Source organism: Salminus brasiliensis, chromosome 11 (genome assembly GCF_030463535.1).
Source record: "Salminus brasiliensis chromosome 11, fSalBra1.hap2, whole genome shotgun sequence".
NCBI classification, from domain to species: domain Eukaryota; kingdom Metazoa; phylum Chordata; class Actinopteri; order Characiformes; family Bryconidae; genus Salminus; species Salminus brasiliensis.
In genome coordinates, this window is record NC_132888.1 from 13,669,998 (window position 1) to 13,687,343 (window position 17,346).

At 40.5% G+C, this 17,346-nt stretch overlaps 1 protein-coding gene across 1 annotated transcript; it reads right to left on the reverse strand.

Annotated features, from left to right (window-relative positions):
- Positions 1-9,900: 9,900 nt before the first annotated feature.
- LOC140565711 (E3 ubiquitin-protein ligase TRIM50-like) lies at positions 9,901-15,465 on the reverse strand. The gene is made up of 6 exons (XM_072691755.1): positions 15,058-15,465; positions 13,959-14,054; positions 13,503-13,733; positions 12,410-12,432; positions 11,880-12,010; positions 9,901-10,460 (listed from the first exon to the last, which is right to left on the reverse strand). The coding sequence occupies exons 1-6, from the start codon at positions 15,463-15,465 to the stop codon at positions 9,901-9,903; spliced, it is 1,449 nt and encodes a 482-aa protein (XP_072547856.1).
- Positions 15,466-17,346: the final 1,881 nt, after the last annotated feature.

Below are 17,346 nucleotides of genomic sequence, written 5' to 3' on the forward strand. Positions count from 1 at the left end.
TCTCGCCAGATGCAAATGCAAGGTCACTAGACAGATAGGCCTATCTACTGCCATCAGTGCAGCTCACCTTGAGCAAGACCAAGGCCTACCAGGAACCACACACACCAGTGATCACAGACGCACACACACACATAGGAACAAGTAAACCCAATTTAAACACACTGACTTGCCTTTCCATCTTTGCCCATCTTCATTGCATCTCTGCTGTAGTAAAGTGAGTACTACTGCCTCTTTTTCTCTCAGTAAACTAAACCTTGTTGTCAGAGATGGCAAATTAAAGTCCAATTTTTTTTTGTTGTTGTTGGTTTAAACAGTATTGAAAGCTATAGTCGACAAAATCTACTGGAGGCACCGCTGTTTGTTGCTGAATTTCTAATCCAGCATAGCCTTGGCTGATGTGCATGCTTGCATGTGAAATACAGGAGATTTTAAGGATGTATTCCATGTAGGAGAGAGCCCTCTATGGTTTTTAGCAAGCTCACTAAATAACTTTGTATAATATACCTTTGTCCCGTCGTCATCACCTACATGGGCTACATCTGCCTATACTTGATATTGATTGCTTTGTAAGGGGTTGACCTCTGACATCGGTGACTTGTCAATAGTGGGTTTGCATTGATGTCACATTCTCACTGGAACACGCCCTCTTCAGTTGGACTGAATGGCAAAACATTCTGCAGCATGGTTGCGTTTAACAAAAAGGAAAAACAAACAATTATCTGCTTGAGCTGAAGGTGGTTGGACTCAACAGCAATCCATCCAAATTACCAAAGAACCAGTGGTCCGTGGGCAGCGATGTGTAGCCAAGAACGTCCAGCTTACTGAGGCTCAAATCACACTTGTTTAAAGGATAAAGCCTCATACCTGAGAGCACAAGGTCCAGTGAATGGTCCAAAGAGTGTTTTCCACTGTTTTCAGGCTCATTTAGCCTTTTCATTAAACTCAGCTGGTCGTTTAACTCGCAACTATGGTGGGCTTGGGTTTGTTTCCACCTGTTTTTAGAGCGTGATGTAACCAATCAGTGATCTCCCACACGTTTCCGTGCCTGGATTCCAGTTGTTTTGTAAATGACAGAACTTTTAATTAGCTTCTTTTCTTTAGCTTTCTGCAGTAATAGGGTTCTGTAATCTGTCTGTACAGTCAATCACATACCAGCACTACTATTTTTGATGCTTTTGTGTTTTAGTGATATTCACACTGAACACTAACGCTGCCACTCAGTCTTATTGCCACTCAGTGGGCAAGGGCACAGGGTTCGCTTTGTTAAAACATCACTGCTAATATTATGGTATTACTACCAGCAGCACCGACATCATGCCCAGTATGCGAGACCAGTTCTAATTCATCAAATGAACATGCCTTTTAAGTTGGCTTTTGACTTGTGAGTCAGACCAAATTTAAATTAAATATTTTATCTCCTCCTCTCCCTATATTTCTCTCTGGTTCAGTTTTTCTTCTGTTGTTTAATGAGTGATGGTAGTCTGCCTCTAGTTCCTGTAACTAGTTTAAGTCCAAACCATTTAAAATAGTGTTTTCACACTGCAAACGAATCAGTCTGACTGTCTGAACCAACCATGTAGGCATTAAAGCACCATCAGTGCACGTAAAGAACATTTTGGAGTTTCACACCAAGCCTGGGTTTGGGCTTAACCACAGTGTCAATAATGAATATCCATTGAGAATTATTCTTAGTCTTGGCTTAGGCCCAATTGGGTCTGGGAAGTTGGCCAGTTGAAGCTGGCCAATCGAGTCCTTGTTGTACAGATAATGGCCTGTTCTCTATCTGTACAATGCACCATTGTTTTGATTGTTCATTGATTTAAGTAAATATGTTTACCAAGTGTTGGATGGTTATCAGGGCCTATACAATTTGTATAATATTTTATATGCTAACTATATGGTATTCTATGTATATGTTTAATTTGCATATCAATATAATTAGTAAAATAGTAAATTACCAAAAGTAGCCACTACCCTGTTGAGTTTAAGTGGTTGTCAGGACAACTAGTGTAAGCCTTAATTAAAATTAATATTTGCTGGAGTTTAACATCACTGCTGCAGTTTCTTTTTATATACACTTTCTTTATGCCTTAATTATTTTATAACAGCTCTTCAGTATCTTTGCATGGTCATTTACATGCATGTCTGAATAGATGTATGGACAGCCCTGGATTGGTCACTGGTGTGTTTTTCCAAATTTTATTTACTATTACCCACTTGTTTCATCATTCTTCCCTTCCTAGCTTATGAAACCGGTGATAGACAGAAAAGCTTTGATTTTTGTCACGTCTGAAATCGTCAGAGAGACAGGAGTGTGTTTCTCAGACACTCTGCAGTGCAGATGAGGGCAGATTTCTGACTCAGTGTCCTCAAAGAAAGCCCCACCGGGCTCGCAGGGTTAGTCAGCGTTTTGGTATTCCACATCTTTACTGTCGCCCTGGCTCGGTTCTGCTGCGGAACCGAATCAAAAGCTGCCAGCAGCCAGTCTGGTACTAATTTGCAAGGCTAGCCTTAACAATGTCACAAAGGAACAGAGCATACATATTCCTGAGAACAGATGGGCACCTTATGTCAGTCTCAAGTTGTAGACAGTCAGTGAATTTTATTTTATGGATGTATTTCTGTTTAATAGTGCCGTGGTGAGGCTTCGGCCCGCAGGAGCACAGCTGGAGGGGGGGAAAAAGGCTTGAATGAACAAACACATGCAGTATACGTTCAAACGTATCTGGACACTCTTCCAATTAGTGAATACAGGTGTTCAGCTGCACACACACACAGGTTGTATAATCTCCATAGAAAAAGCACTGTCAATAGAATGGGACGCTCTGCCCATGCCAAGTGTTGGATTGAGAGGTATAAAGCCCCCTAGCATTGAGCTGTGGAACTGTGTTCTTTGCAGTGATGGAGCTACATCCAATACCTTTGGAATAAGGATCTGGAGCAGCTGCACAAGGTGGGCAATGTCAAGTGTTAGCCAGAGGGTTTGGGATTACTCAGGGGCTACTCAGATTGGGCTGTGGGGAATTGCATTCTCTGGCATGATGGAACTCCATCAGTTACACTGCCTCACTTAAGGTCTCATGGCTGAAAGCAATCAAATCCTGTCCTCACCACAACGTTCCAACCTTTAGTGTAAACATCATTTCCTGTAGTCTGTAGCCTTTACAGAAGAAGTGTGTTTAGTGTGTGTGATACGACAGCACTGATACAGTGTTTGTTTGCATTTCATTACACTATGAAACTTCCACGCTCGGCATCGGTCATAGTATTACCAAGGAGATGAGAAGAGGCGTTGTCATAGTATTGCCATAGCAACTCCTCTAGCCTGTTGGAGGCCAGTGATCCTTTCTTCCCACAGAGAGGATGAGTGGTGGGGGCAGGGTGCTGTGGTCTCTAGAGGGTTGGGGGAAGCTCTCATTCATTCTGTTAATACATTGATTGGTGTTTCATTTGGAACATGTCCAGTGAGCTGCTCTGCATTTGCTATTCCCTTTCATCCACATGACCCCTCCCGTATGTGATTTAAGTAGAGCTTGTGCTGTTGAAAATCTGTCTGTTGAAGAGTGTATTATGTGTGTGTGTGTGTGTGTTTCTAAATGTTTCAGGGCATTGGCTCATTTCTTTTTTATGTATTGCTTCAGTTATCTTAAGGGAAGATTTCAACTGTGATCTTATCAACAAGAAGATAAGATGGTAAGCTGAATATCTAAGCGGCAGCCGCTTAGGTTACTTTAACATGCAAGATTTACATTTTAAAAACGTAGAGTACAATGTTTAAGTAAACAAGTAAACGTATTCCAGCATCTAGTGTAAAGCTGTCCAGAAAAGTAGAGGCAGTTGCTGCAGCAAAGAGGGGTGAATACCCCAATAAAATATATTATATCCTACATTTTCCTGCTTTATATATTTCCCTGAGGTCCACTTGTGATGTTGGTGTGGGTTTATACACACTGTAAAAAATAATAATTTTATGTAAAATGTAAAAAAAAAAAGTCATTTTTTAAGAAAAATATAAATATATAAAATAATGTCAGTGATGCCAAATGACATTTATTTCTTATTTTCTTTACAATCAAATGTGTATGTAAACTTACAATAATTATCTGTAATTAAACCAGCAATAACAATATAAAGACTTATAAGTAACTAACAATTTAGGTGTTTGTAATTTTGTAAAGTAAATTGTATTAGTTTTTATTTATGTGTACACTTTAAAAAAAACAGTCAAATAACTGGCAGCAATGGTTGCCAAAGTAAAACAACACAATTAAAGTCAAATATCTTCATTGGAATTCAGTGAGAAAAGTCGAATAAAGACTGCAGAGAAGCACTGTTAATGTAATGATATCTCTTGAATTATTACAATCAAACATCTTTAATAATGTGGCAACACTAAAGGTTCTGCAGATTATATTTGCATTGAATGTACTTAAGGTACTAAGCATATGTTAGAATACCTAGAATAAATTCAAAGTACTTTAACTGAATCTTTCAAGTTAACCTGAACCAAAATCTCAAACAGCATCCAAGAAAAATGTTTAATTCTTTATTGCTTAACTGAGTAAACATTGAGTTTACAACTGAGTAAACTACCAAAAGCACAGCACAGTCTTGTGGCAATGCAAGAGTGAATGCTGCAGCATGCTGCCAGTATTTACAGTCACATTCAGAAACACAGAAAACAGTAACTTGCCCTTACAGCCTTCAACTGAGGCCAGTCAGTCAACCATTATATAAACCTACACCCAAGAGAAGGTAGCATGGGGGAAACAACTACACACATTGACAATGAGTGAGGGAGAGGACATGTCCAGTTTCCAAATGGTTGGTGCCAGGGGCCAATGGGAAAGCTGTGAGTTTTACTCAATAACAAAAACTTCACTGATGTTGGATTTATTAATTTCTGAACAGGTTCCTGTAGCTGAGTCAGCAGTGCTGTTTTAATAATACACACTGACCTCTAGGGTTTGTTTGTGCACTACAACCACTGAGTAAACTTACATCTCTCCCATTGGCTGATTGCTTGCCCTTAGTGTTGTAGGCTGTAAGAGCAAGTTGCCATTTTTAGCACTTTACTGAAAGTGTCTGCAGCAAAAACATGGAGTCATTACTTATGATCTGGGCACTAAGATAACTTTAACTAAGGTCTCTGATCTTAATTAACTCGATGGTGCTATGGATTGTTTACAAACATTGGTTAAGAAAGACAAGGTGATGCAGATTTCAGCTTTATAAACACTCTGACTCCAACTAATCAACATTCACTGGCTCCTCTAAGCAGCTGCCCGACACTCTGGACATTCAAATATTTTGAAAGTTAACATAGAACTTTAATGAGGAAAGCTTTGTTTGGAGAAGAACTGTTTTGGGGTTGTTGTTTTTTGCAACCTCACAAAACCAATTCAAGGGTTTTATTTTAGACCATATATGGACAGCGTGGACTGACCGTGTAGTCTGACCTGAAGTCATAGATTTATATTAATTTTTAAAGTTTCAGTTTTGCATGATATTTGCCCTTTAATATTTAGATATATCTGCAAATCTTTGGTCATATAGTGTTTTGGGATGTAAGATGAACGATGAGGTGAACAAGTGATCGACAAACAGCAACAGTGTTATGAACACACCACCCTCATAGAGCCCTAGAGGTTGCATTTGAATGTGAATTGGAAATATTTGGCCTTTGCCTCATACTGGTGCTGGGGGTAGATGTGCATCATGGGAGGGCAACTCATCTTGAGCCAAAAGCCAGACTGAGGAATGTTTATTTTACTCAACCACTGTGTGTTTTTTTTGGTGCTATAAATAAAATGGAGGTGAAACAAAAGTCTTTGTGCTGGCCTGGGACCAAAAGCCCAAAGCATGCAAACTGCCATCCAGTCAATAATTCAGTCTCCCTGGCATTGAGGGATCTATTATTGAAAAAGGAGCAAAGCACTCAAGGCTGACTGAGAGCTATAAATTAACAGAGCAAATCAAATACGGGAGATCTTGTTCCTCTTTGAAATGCCTCAAGGGTCTCACTGGAGAACCTGTTTACTTTGCCTATTAAAAACTGCCAAATAAACTTAAAAAAGCTTCTGTGAGCCGTACCATAGGAGAACCACTTTTGGTTCTGTGAAGATCCACTTTTCTAAGGGATTTTTCTAAACCTTTAAGTTGGTAACAAAGCTTATTTAAGCATTTAGCCGGTTCTTCACACTCACACATTTCTTTTCAAACATGTTCCTTAAGGAGACCATTAGTGGTTCTTCAATGACATTACTCAAGGGAACCCTTTAGAAAGATTCTGTAGACCAGAGAACATTGTGTTACAGCAGCGGTGATGGTTGTGTAACTGTCTATGGCTCTTTCAACACAGATAAATAAATAACTCCACTGCCACCTAGTGGTCATGCACCCTGTGTCCTATTAGATTACATCACACTAAATGAGGTTTCACCTTTTTTTGGTTTCCAAGAACTTCATTCCTCTCTCAGTTCCTGGACAAACACATGAAGTTATATCAGCGCAACCTGGAAGCCATATCATCCTGCCATACACAGAAGCTTCTTCGCCTGATGTAGGGATTACAATAAACTACAGTGGCTGTCTGTGAGATCACTGGCTGGAAGACAAATGATGTTTACCCTGGTTCAACCTGCCACAAACGATCCCACAATGATTTCTGACTTTAATGCAGTTCAAGGAGACAAAACATGAAATTACAGCAAATTGCAACAACAATTCCAAAGCCTTCAGTAGACGTCTGCTACCTTTTAGGTGACCTCACTTGATCTGTATCAACCTTAAAGCCACACATCATGGTCTCTGAGGTGATTTTGTTTAGAACACTATTACTACACATTCATATTCATCTCAGAGGAAATGTCCTTGTATGGATCTCCATTTATCTTTGGGCTATCGACTAATTTACTTGCCGATGAGGTTCGAGTTTTCTTGTTTATTTATATTAGAACAAAGAATAAGAATGTAACCCAAACAATTACAGCTTTAACATGTGACTACACAGTACCTCCAGCTCCTTACTTTGGTTTTATGCCACAAATCAGCTTCAGGTTGCTGTAAAATTAAGCCTTAGTATAAAGAAAACTTGTTTGGTCTCCAAAGCTTACTTAGTGTTGCACTGGAGCTACAGGATTAATGTAGCTGGAGCTTTTATTGTTTTACTGTTTTATTAGGTTCCTCATTAGCTGCTGCAGCTGCTGCTGCTCTTACTGGGTCCACAACTGTCATACAACACCAGTCATTTACACTAACAATTCAACAAGCAAGTATAGAAAGAAAACCTCAATGAAAAGGAAAACAGGAAAACGGTATGGCATTATATTACACACAATAATCATATTAATACTCTAATCAAATTACACTTTAAAGGCACTGATGGTATTGCTGATTATTATTAACTCTCAGTTCATATGAACATGATCTCACATAGAAACATCCATATAGGTTGAATGCAGGTATAGGTGAATGTTCCAGTCCAGAAATATCACCTATTTTTTTTTTTTTCCACCTGTCCACTGGTAACACTGCTAAGCAAAATACACACACACTCACAACCTGTCTGTCATGTACTCAAATAATAAAAAAAACAGTGCAGGGAGACAATGTTGGAGAAAATCCTGCAACTTTTTGGAGCTTATAAAAAAGACAGACATCAATGGAGAATTTCCTCATTTCACTGTAGTTATGGTTAGCTTTAGGTGTAGGTTAGGTTTAGATGTAGATTAAGGTGTATGTTAGGTTTAAGTGTAGATTAAGGTGTATGTTGGGTTTAGATGTAGATTAAGGTGTATGTTAGGTGTAAGTGTAGATTAAGGTGTATGTTAGGTTTAGGTGTAGATTAAGGTGTAGGTTAGGTTTAGGTGTAGATTAAGGTGTAGGTGAGGTTTAGGTGTAGATTAAGGTGTAGGTTAGGTTTAGGTGAAGATTAAGGGTTATGTTAGGTTTAGGTGTAAATTAAGGTGTAGGTTAGGTTTAGATGTAGATTAAGGTGTAGGTTAGGTTTAGGTGTAGATTAAGGTGTAGGTTAGGTTTGGATGTAGATTAAGGTGTAGGTTAGGTTTAGGTGCAGATTAAGGTGTAGGTGAGGTTTAGGTGTAGATTACGGTGTAGGTTAGGTTTAGATGTAGATTAAAATGTAGGTTAGGTTTAGGTGTAGATTAAGGTGTAGGTTAGGTTTAGATGTAGATTAAAATGTAGGTTAGGTTTAGGTGTAGATTAAGGTGTAGGTTAGGTTTAGATTAAGGTTTATGTTAGGTTTAGGTGTAGATTAAGGTTTATGTTAGGTTTAGGTGTAGATTAGGTTGTAGGTTAGGTTTAGGTGTAGATTAAGGTGTAGGTTAGGTTTAGAAGTAGATTAAGGGTTATGTTAGGTTTAGGTGTAAATTAAGGTGTAGGTTAGGTTTAGATGTAGATTAAGGTGTAGGTTAGGTTTAAATGTAGATTATGGTGTAGGTTAGGTTTAGGTGTAGATTAAGGTGTAGGTTAGGTTTAGGTGTAGATTAAGGTTTATGTTAGGTTTAGGTGTAGATTAGGTTGTAGGTTAGGTTTAGGTGTAGATTAAGGTGTAGGTTAGGTTTAGAAGTAGATTAAGGGTTATGTTAGGTTTAGGTGTAAATTAAGGTGTAGGTTAGGTTTGGATGTAGATTAAGGTGCATGTTAGGTTTAAGTGTAGATTACGGTGTAGGTTAGGTTTAGGTGTAGATTAAGGTGTAAATTAGTTTTAGGTGTAGATTAAGGGTTATGTTAGGTTTAGGTGTAGATTAAGGTGTATGTTAGGTTTAGGTGTAGATTAAGGTGTAGGTTAGGTTTAAGTGTAGATTAAGGTGTATGTTAGGTTTAGGTGTAGATTAAGGTGTATGTTAGGTTTAGGTGTAGATTAAGGTGTAGGTTAGGTTTAGGTGTAGATTAAGGTGTAGGTTAGGTTTAAGTGTAGATTAAGGTGTATGTTAGGTTTAGGTGTAGATTAAGGTGTAGGTTAGGTTTATGCTTTTTCCTGCATCTGTTCTAATGTGATCTGCTTTCTAAGCATAGTCACACTCATTGCTGAGATAAATGAAGTTAAATAACTTGCTTAGGAGCTTAAAACTTACTGTACTGTACTGAAATGTACTGTACTGAAATGTACTGTACTGAACTGTACTGTACTGTACTGTACTGTACTGAACTGTACTGTATATGTTTCTTAAGAGACTCATTGGGCCATCTGATGATGGTGAAATCTGATATTGATATAGAGAGAGTTTGGGATTGGTTTAAAGATCAAATGTCCACGTCTGCATTGTTAAATTGCTGTATTATAGGCCAAGCCTTTCATATCCAGGCTGACTGAAGACATGCCTACCCATACTGTTACACTGCCTCCCAGGTAAAATCACTGTGGAACAGAAATAAAAATGAACAAAGAAATTTCTTTGATGATAATAATTACATTTCAAGGCCAAAAACCAAGTCATTGAGATGTACTGCGTGAACTGCGGCCTTAATTAATTAGGAGTGGAACCCAATGAAAAAAAGTGTTTCCCCTCTCGCCTCCCCATCTCTATTCAGATATTTACATTGCATGCACTTCAATGCAAAGTTATTTACAAGTTAGGAAAGTGCAATCCAGGACAGGTGTATGAATATGACAAGAGACAACTTTGATGTTTCCATTTCAGGAAGAATGCTGAGACACTGCTGGGAGGTTAAAGAGGAACCTCTAGTGCAACAAGGCTCAGTAAGCACAGAAAAACATGGTGCAAAGTATCAGAGTATCACACCAAGCACGTCAAACAAGGCGCAAAGCAGTGAGAAAACACAAGTGTGATACGATCAAATCATTAAAGGAAGTTTTTTTTGTGATGCTTCTTCTGGAAGCCTGAAAAGAGGTTTTCCAAGACGAGTGAAGGTAGGTCACCCCTCAGCAAGAGGCTGGGGCAGGGAGATTGGCAGCTTGTTGGCACTGCGCTCGTGCCAGCATACGTCAAACAGCGGGTATACCTTCCCCTGCAGCTCAGCCTGATAGGAATAGATAAAACCCAGCTCGTCCAGACTGTCTGCATTATAGAATGTCACCTCTCCTCTCTCGTAATCCAGGAAGACCCCCAGGCGCTGGGGGTGGGTTGTGATAGGCAGCGTAACCCGTGGACTAGCAAAAGCCTCGTACAGCCTGCCTTCTTTCAGCCCAATCAGCCAAACTCCACCCTCGGGGCTCTTAGGCAGCTTATTCTTGCGTGACGTGGTTCCTTTGATTAGGCCAAGCCGCCACTTTGGCTTTTGGCCTACCTCGACCTCCCAGTAATGCTTGCCTGAGGAGAAACCGCGGCTGGCCAGCACACAGTAGCTGTAGCTGAAGCGCTCTGGATTATTGGGCAGACGGTTTACGATGACCCCGCACTCCACACTCGTGAGGCCCTCGTTAAGTTGCAGCATGGGATGAGCTGTAAGAGCGTCGAACTTCAGATGCTCAGGAGCTGCGGAATTACAAAAAACAAAATTACCCATATTTTGGGTTACAGTATTATTATTTGTGTGCGGTGAGCTATAATGATAGATACTCGCTTGATATCCTAAATAACATGAAAAACACCCTGGAAAAACATTCATAAGTAGCATTTGTGATCCAGAAAAGATTGACTTTTGAGGAGTTTAAATAGTTTCACAATGGACTGAATATGCATAGTTAACTGAGTAGTCTCCAAACTATTCAGTTATAACCACAACAGCTTTACTGTAACATTTATTGGGTCCTAATTATGGCCTTGTTCTTTGTTAAGTAAAGCCCACAAAATTACTATGATTTTTTTACACAGATCAGCCACCTGGGTAATATTGTGTAGGTCCCCTTTGTGGTGCTCTGTGGTGCTCTGACCCGTAAAGGCATGGTTCTGGAGTGTACACTGGAGTTTAAAGGAGTCTGACCGTAGTGTTGAAATATTCCCTGCTGTTTTTGTTGATGAGTTAAGTGCTGCTGTGTGAATAAAAATGATGAATCATTTACAATTTACAAATGACAATTTTGCCCAAAGGTGCCATACAATTCATTATGGATTCGCTCAGGAGCGCCCTCTAGTGTCTGAACAAAGCATGAGACATCATCAGGTACTGCTACTTCTCACTACAAGTTCTCTGTCATGAAGGAAACAAGTAGACCTTTCGGAAGACAGGTAGGTCTTTTATAAGTTAAAAGTCCTAAAAATAGTCTGTGTTCTGTAAAGGCCAAATGAAACCTTTCTTTATGGTTCATTCACTATTCATTTATAGTTTATACACAGATCAGCCATTACATTAAAACTGCCTGCCTGATATTGTGTAGGTCCCCTTTGTGCTCTGACCTGTAAAGGCATGGACTCCATAAGACCTCTGAAGGGAGCTTGTGGCACCAAGATGTTAGCAACAGGTCCTGCAAGTTGTGAAGTGGGTGATATCAATAAGACTTGATATCACTTGATATAAGACAATAAGTCCTTTCTTGGAGCATTTTGGTAGGAACTGGCCACTGCATACCAGAAAACCCCCACATAATCTGCCTGATGGTTTGGAGCTGCTCTGTCCCAGTTGTCAGTTGTCTTGCCATCACAATTTGTCCCTTGTTAAAGCAGCTCAGATCCTTATGATCGGCCATTTTTCCTGCTTGTAACACATCACCTTTAAGAACTGACTGTTCACCTGCTGTCTAACGTAACGAATAGTATTTATATCTTTTGTATTTTAAAAGTCTTATGTTTCATCATACAGGGGGCAAATGTGAGCCCCTCTTTAAGTACCACCTAGGATCTGAATAATCCATTTCAGAGTGTCTATGTTAGACTTTACTGAAGAAACAAGACCTTATTTAAGCCTCAATAAATGTCCTGTAAATCTTCAGCAGTGTGGCTGGACACACTCTTTACCTGGAAGAACTCTCTTGTGTAATCTCTTCCACACAGCGATTTTGATGTCACTATGATTGAAGCCTGGGTTGAAGCTAATGGAGCTGTAGGTCCTCTCCTTCCTCTGTTCCCTCTGCTGGCTTTCTCTAAACCTGCAATATCACAGAAAGCTCTGAGTGGAATTTAGCTTCCCACGCTGAGCAGCTCCACCACACAGTCCCTTACCATCAGAGGGACATTTGAAACCATCTGTCAAGTGTTCTGTGGTGACATATGGAAACTATTAGAGTAAAACCAGGCTGCTTTTATTCAGCTAGAGCAGTAAATGACAGCTAGTTTGAGTAACAACAACTGTCACGAGATTAAAGAGCATCAGTGATGACTTTCAAATGTCCTTTCTGTTGTCTCTGTTGTTACCAAGCTCTGTAGAAGTGCAAACTATCCCAAAAGTAACAGGGAACATCTCAGTTCAGCATAGCAAGGTCACCTCTTTACACATGGGTATGAAACTGTCATGGTAAAATACACACAGCAATAATAGATGTTCTTACCTTGGAGCAATGGATCCATATTTCTGTGAAATAAAATCAGACAAGTACTTTCAGAAGACAATATAGTTACAATCGCAAATATGATTACAAAGAGGGGTATAAGCCTGCAACAATCCTAGCAATACTCAAAAGCTCACAGCAATAACAAATGTATCTCCATTTTTCAGAACAGGTTAAGCACGGCAGCTGCGCTTCACTCTGTGAGAACATTTCACAACCAATACATTACCTTCTGTACCTTCTGAAAAGTTGCCATTTTGGAGATGTCTCACTCTTAACTGATCCTGATCATTCATTTAATAACCAGACTCAATTAAACTGAAAACATCCAGGCTTGATAACTGCCAGCCCTACTGAATCTAAATGTTTAGTCATTTCTAAACCTATGGAACTCCAGCATACCACCAAAAGAATCAGAGAAAACTCCTCCCAGAAGTAGCTAGACTTCCTAAATCGTACAGCAAACGTTCTGCAGCTTTAGTTCAGTTGCTGATAAGAAGGTTATACGCAGTTTTTAAGTTTAGGGGTGCCTAATCTTTTTCACACAGGTGATAATAGGTTTTAATGAACTTTTACTTCAGTGAATGAAAAACTGTGTTTTGTGTTTCACCATGTTTCTGCTTATATTACGTGTTGAAGGAGGATCTGAACCCATTGTAATAAACAAGGGCACTGCCAGAGATTTTGGGCCCCATGAAAAGATTACACTGGGCCCCACAACTCAACAATTATGACTGTCAGTCACAGGCCCTTAGAATCGTCCTAAAGTCCCCATCCTTATCCCCCATACATTACACTTAGTGATTAATATCCAGAAAATGTGTGTTTATCCATTCTGCACATACAGGAAAGATGCCAGAGACATTCACAAAGACTCTTTGAGAAGACATGCTTGAATAGGATCAGACCACTTTCCCTTGACCAAGGTGATACTGAGAAACTACCCTTTCGGTTGCAGCTCTTTATAACCACAGCTCCATGACCAGCTCCAAGTCCAGCTGCATCACCACACCATAAAAAGCCAGGGTTTGCTTTTACCACATATAGCTCCTCTGCCTCACATACCCACCCTCCACCTCACCCCCTCACTCACAGTGATAAAGTCCAGATGGCCCTCGTTGCTCAGGGCTTCCAATGTGCCTTCGGCTTCCTGGAACTTGGCCAGTAATTGGCTCATATGGTCAGCCTGGGTTTGGATGGAGGAGATGAGAGTGGAGGCGGTGCTCTCCACCTTCTGCATGAAGCGGGCCTCCTCCAGCTCCACACAGTGCCGCAGCTCACCAAACTCCTTGCGCACCACCCACTTCAGCACATCTGACTCATTCTACACTCAAAAATACACACACACACACACATACACACACACACACATAGAACCTTAGAAAAGGGATTTCTAGGTGGAAAGAGCCGGCATTATCCCATCATCTGCTTTCTCATCAGTTAATAATAAAGAAAGACTGAACATTAAGCTGAGTAAAGCTATAAAGTGCACTGATATGTATCGGTACTCAGACCACTGCTGTTGTTTTCTGTTCCGCTCATAACTCACAGTAATGCGAGACTTGTTGTAGGCCATTTTACAGATTTGCTCTTCCAGCTTTCTCTTCTGAGTCTGAAATTCAGTCATTAGCCCAGAAATGTCCTCCTGCGGAAAGACAGAGAGTACAATGCTGAGATACAATTTACTGCATCTCATCTTCAGTGTTTTTCCCTTCTCTCACTGAGCATGGAGAGCACATTCTTATTCCATAATTGTATTCAGTAATGTTTTATGGAAGCAGACCGATGACATAATGAGAGGAAATTGAATTTAATCCTGGAAAATTCAATTATGGCTGTTCGTATGACATGGCAACAAAATTAATCCTGACCTCTTTGTACTGAACACAGTTTAATATCCCTTTTTCTGCTCCCATAATACAAGAATGTATTTCTTAATAAGTGTATATCGATTTGATGTTCTCTACTAAAGATTTAGGGCTCTTTCTCTGTGTGGTCGTAGAAGAAATGCACTAAAGTGTACTTTTTGGGGGGTTTCAGGCTTCAGGCTTTTTGTTTTTTATTTCTACTGTAAGAAGTTGAGCTCTGAAAAATACCCAATATCCCCTGAGAAAGCATACTCTTTTATTCTGAGAGTGTAGAATCTGAAAGCATTTCAGTCCAAAATAAGACATATTTAATAAAATAAATAAATAAGTATGTTTTAAATAATAATAATAATAATAATAACGTTTCATTTGTATAGCGCATTTCTCAGACCAAAGGACACAATCAGATGGTATTATGAAAAGATAATAAGGGCAGAGGGTGTGAAATTAAGAATACACAGGTAGAATCAAGTACTGTGGACTCTTAGACACACGAAACAGAATGGATGGTAGGACCCATTAGTCAAAGAAATAGAAGAAGAGTATTTCATAACTTGGAGGACCATGACTCTATAATCTACCCCAGTTTTAAAAATTGAGCCTTAACAGACCTGAGATAAAAGACCTCAGCAAGTGGGCAGGTCAACAGAGGTGAAAAAGGCCAGCTAAGCATTGCGGGGGGGGGGACGCGGAGGTAGTTTTGGACTGATGAATAGGTGGCCAGTGAAGCAGTTGGATCATTTGCAGAAAACCAGAATGTCATTCTTTTTCTTTCTGTACCTTCATGCGGCTGTAGACGCTGCTGATGGGGGTGACCTTGTGGGCGCGATGTCCTCCGATGCTGCCGCACAGGCCGCAGATGAGTGCCTGGTCCTCCTCGCAGTAAAGGCTCAGGGGGTTATGGTGCTGGCTGCAGGTCTCTTGGGGGCCCTGGTCTGGTGCGCTGATCTCCCGCAGGGCGTCCACGATACGTGCCAGTGCCACATTGGGTGGAGGACTGTCTCCATCCACTGCGCAGCGGCACACTGGGCACTGTAGTTGGCCCAGAGGGTTCATGTCCATGGAGCGGACACAGCCACGGCAATAGGAGTGACCACACTGCAGCATGAGAGGCTCAGAGAAAACCTCCAGACACACAGGACAGCGCAGTTGCTCCTCCAGTGGCTCCAGACTGCAACGTCTGTCCATCTGATGCACAGCAAGCAAGGAGTCTGTAATGGGTTAGATTTTCTACCACCTTGAGAATAAGTAGAAGTTAGTAAGCAGACCTAGGTCCTGTAAAAATGGCTCAGAACACCAATTCAGCGGGATGAAACTACAGCGGTTAAGGCCGAGATGCCTTTCATTAGCTCGACTAACTGTCCAGCCATGCTGTACTCCTGTGGCTGTTTGTGCTCTTTGAAGTGGCAACAGCAACTGGACTCTCTGCTAAAGTAGGTTATCAGCAGAGTCTCTCAAAAGCTTGGTGATAAGAGCTGCTCTCACCTTGTCTTCAAGTCCTGGTTGTAGTGCTGCTCAGATCCACAAACAGCCTCGCTGATTGCGGATCAACCCCTCTACCTCTTTTCGCCAATGGGAGGGCCAGTCACATTTGACAGGGGTCACCTTCACTTTATCTGCAGCACTTTTTCAGCACTTTGTCAGACCACTTCCATTTCTAGTACCTGACTGCTCAGAGGTCTATCAGCTCTCCTCTCAATGCGCTAATGTTGCTGCTATCAGGGAAAGGTGAGATTAAAAAGCTGAAAGCAAACTGAGAACTAAAAGGAATTTCAAACAAACACTGCAGATGATAAACCATTTTTCTCAGTTTCCTGTTATCAAAAATCTGAAAGTGGACATAAACACTGCTCAGCGTGAGATGGAGGTTGTTGTGCTTCAGCAAATCTGCTTTTTACTTAGTCACTTTTTCCAGTGATCTGAAAACAGCTGTTCCCTCGCTGCTTTCCTCTTGCTCATATCTCATATCTCCCATTCCGGAGGTTTGAACTGTAATCTGACAAAAAATGAGCAAAGCACAGCATAGTTGTTTTTAGCTGAGAGTAAACAGGTGCTTACTTCAAGGCCTATTCTTTAATAATTATTTTTCTGGTTGGCTAATGGGATGTTTGTAAAAGTTAGGTTAAGCACTTCATCACCATAGTACAGAACAGAGCAGAATTCAACCTCTGCACTTAACCCATCCGTGGCAGTGAACACACACACACACATACACTGGTGATTAGGGCAGTGAGAACCCACACCCAGAGAAGTGGTCAGCCACCTTAGTGCCCGACGAGCAATTGGGAGTAAGGTGCCTGGCTCAAATGCACCTCTGCCATGGATGCACAACTCCAGTTCTGGAGGGTCTCTAGCAAGGTTTGGTAGTTGCTCAACTCAAACACACCCACTTTGCCTGGTAAAGCTGATTGAACTGATGAGTTAAATCAGGTGTGTTATGCTTTAGGCCATGACTTTAATGCATCATGACGTTACATTTACTGTCAGTTTAATTATTTTATTATTTTATATATATTATTAGAATGATTGTAGAAATAGACTAGAAGTAGCTTTTTATTAAGGTATATGTTGTGTTATAAAGCACTTGGTGTGGTGCTTCATTATGTAAGACATTGGTGGCTCAGTGGTTAGAGTGTAGGGTTATTGATCACAGGGTTGTAGGTTTGATACCTGGATTAGTAACATTAGTAACTTTACTCCAGAGGTGCTGTCATAGGGCTGACCATGCACCTTTCATTTAGTTTCTATGTAAATAAAAAATGTTATTAATTAATATTATCCTGACTTCTATTTAAGGAAAAGTTTACAGAACTGTTTTAGCAATGTTCTCCTGAACCCAGATTAATCTAAGCCTTGGACACATTGCCCTGCTGACATTTATAATCCATCTGGGACCAGTTGTTCTATGTCAAGAGTGTCTTTTTTAAGTTCTGGGGAAAGGGACAGTGCATAAACGTCTCTTGCATACTCACTTACACAATGTGGTTTGTTTGTTTGTTTGAGTGTATAAACATTGATTATACTGCGCTGACCTCCACAGCCATGAGGCTCTATATTTAAATCCTGGTC

Coding starts and splice junctions, on each gene's coding strand:
- LOC140565711 (XM_072691755.1), bottom strand. CDS start 15,465: ATGGACAGACGTTGCAGTCTGGAGCCACTGGAGGAGCAACTGCGCTGT. Junction 12,433..13,502: donor GCCATCTGGACTTTATCACT/GTGAGTGAGGGG, acceptor TTTATTTCACAG/AAATATGGATCCATTGCTCC. Junction 10,461..11,879: donor ACACAAGAGAGTTCTTCCAG/GTAAAGAGTGTG, acceptor GTAATTCCGCAG/CTCCTGAGCATCTGAAGTTC.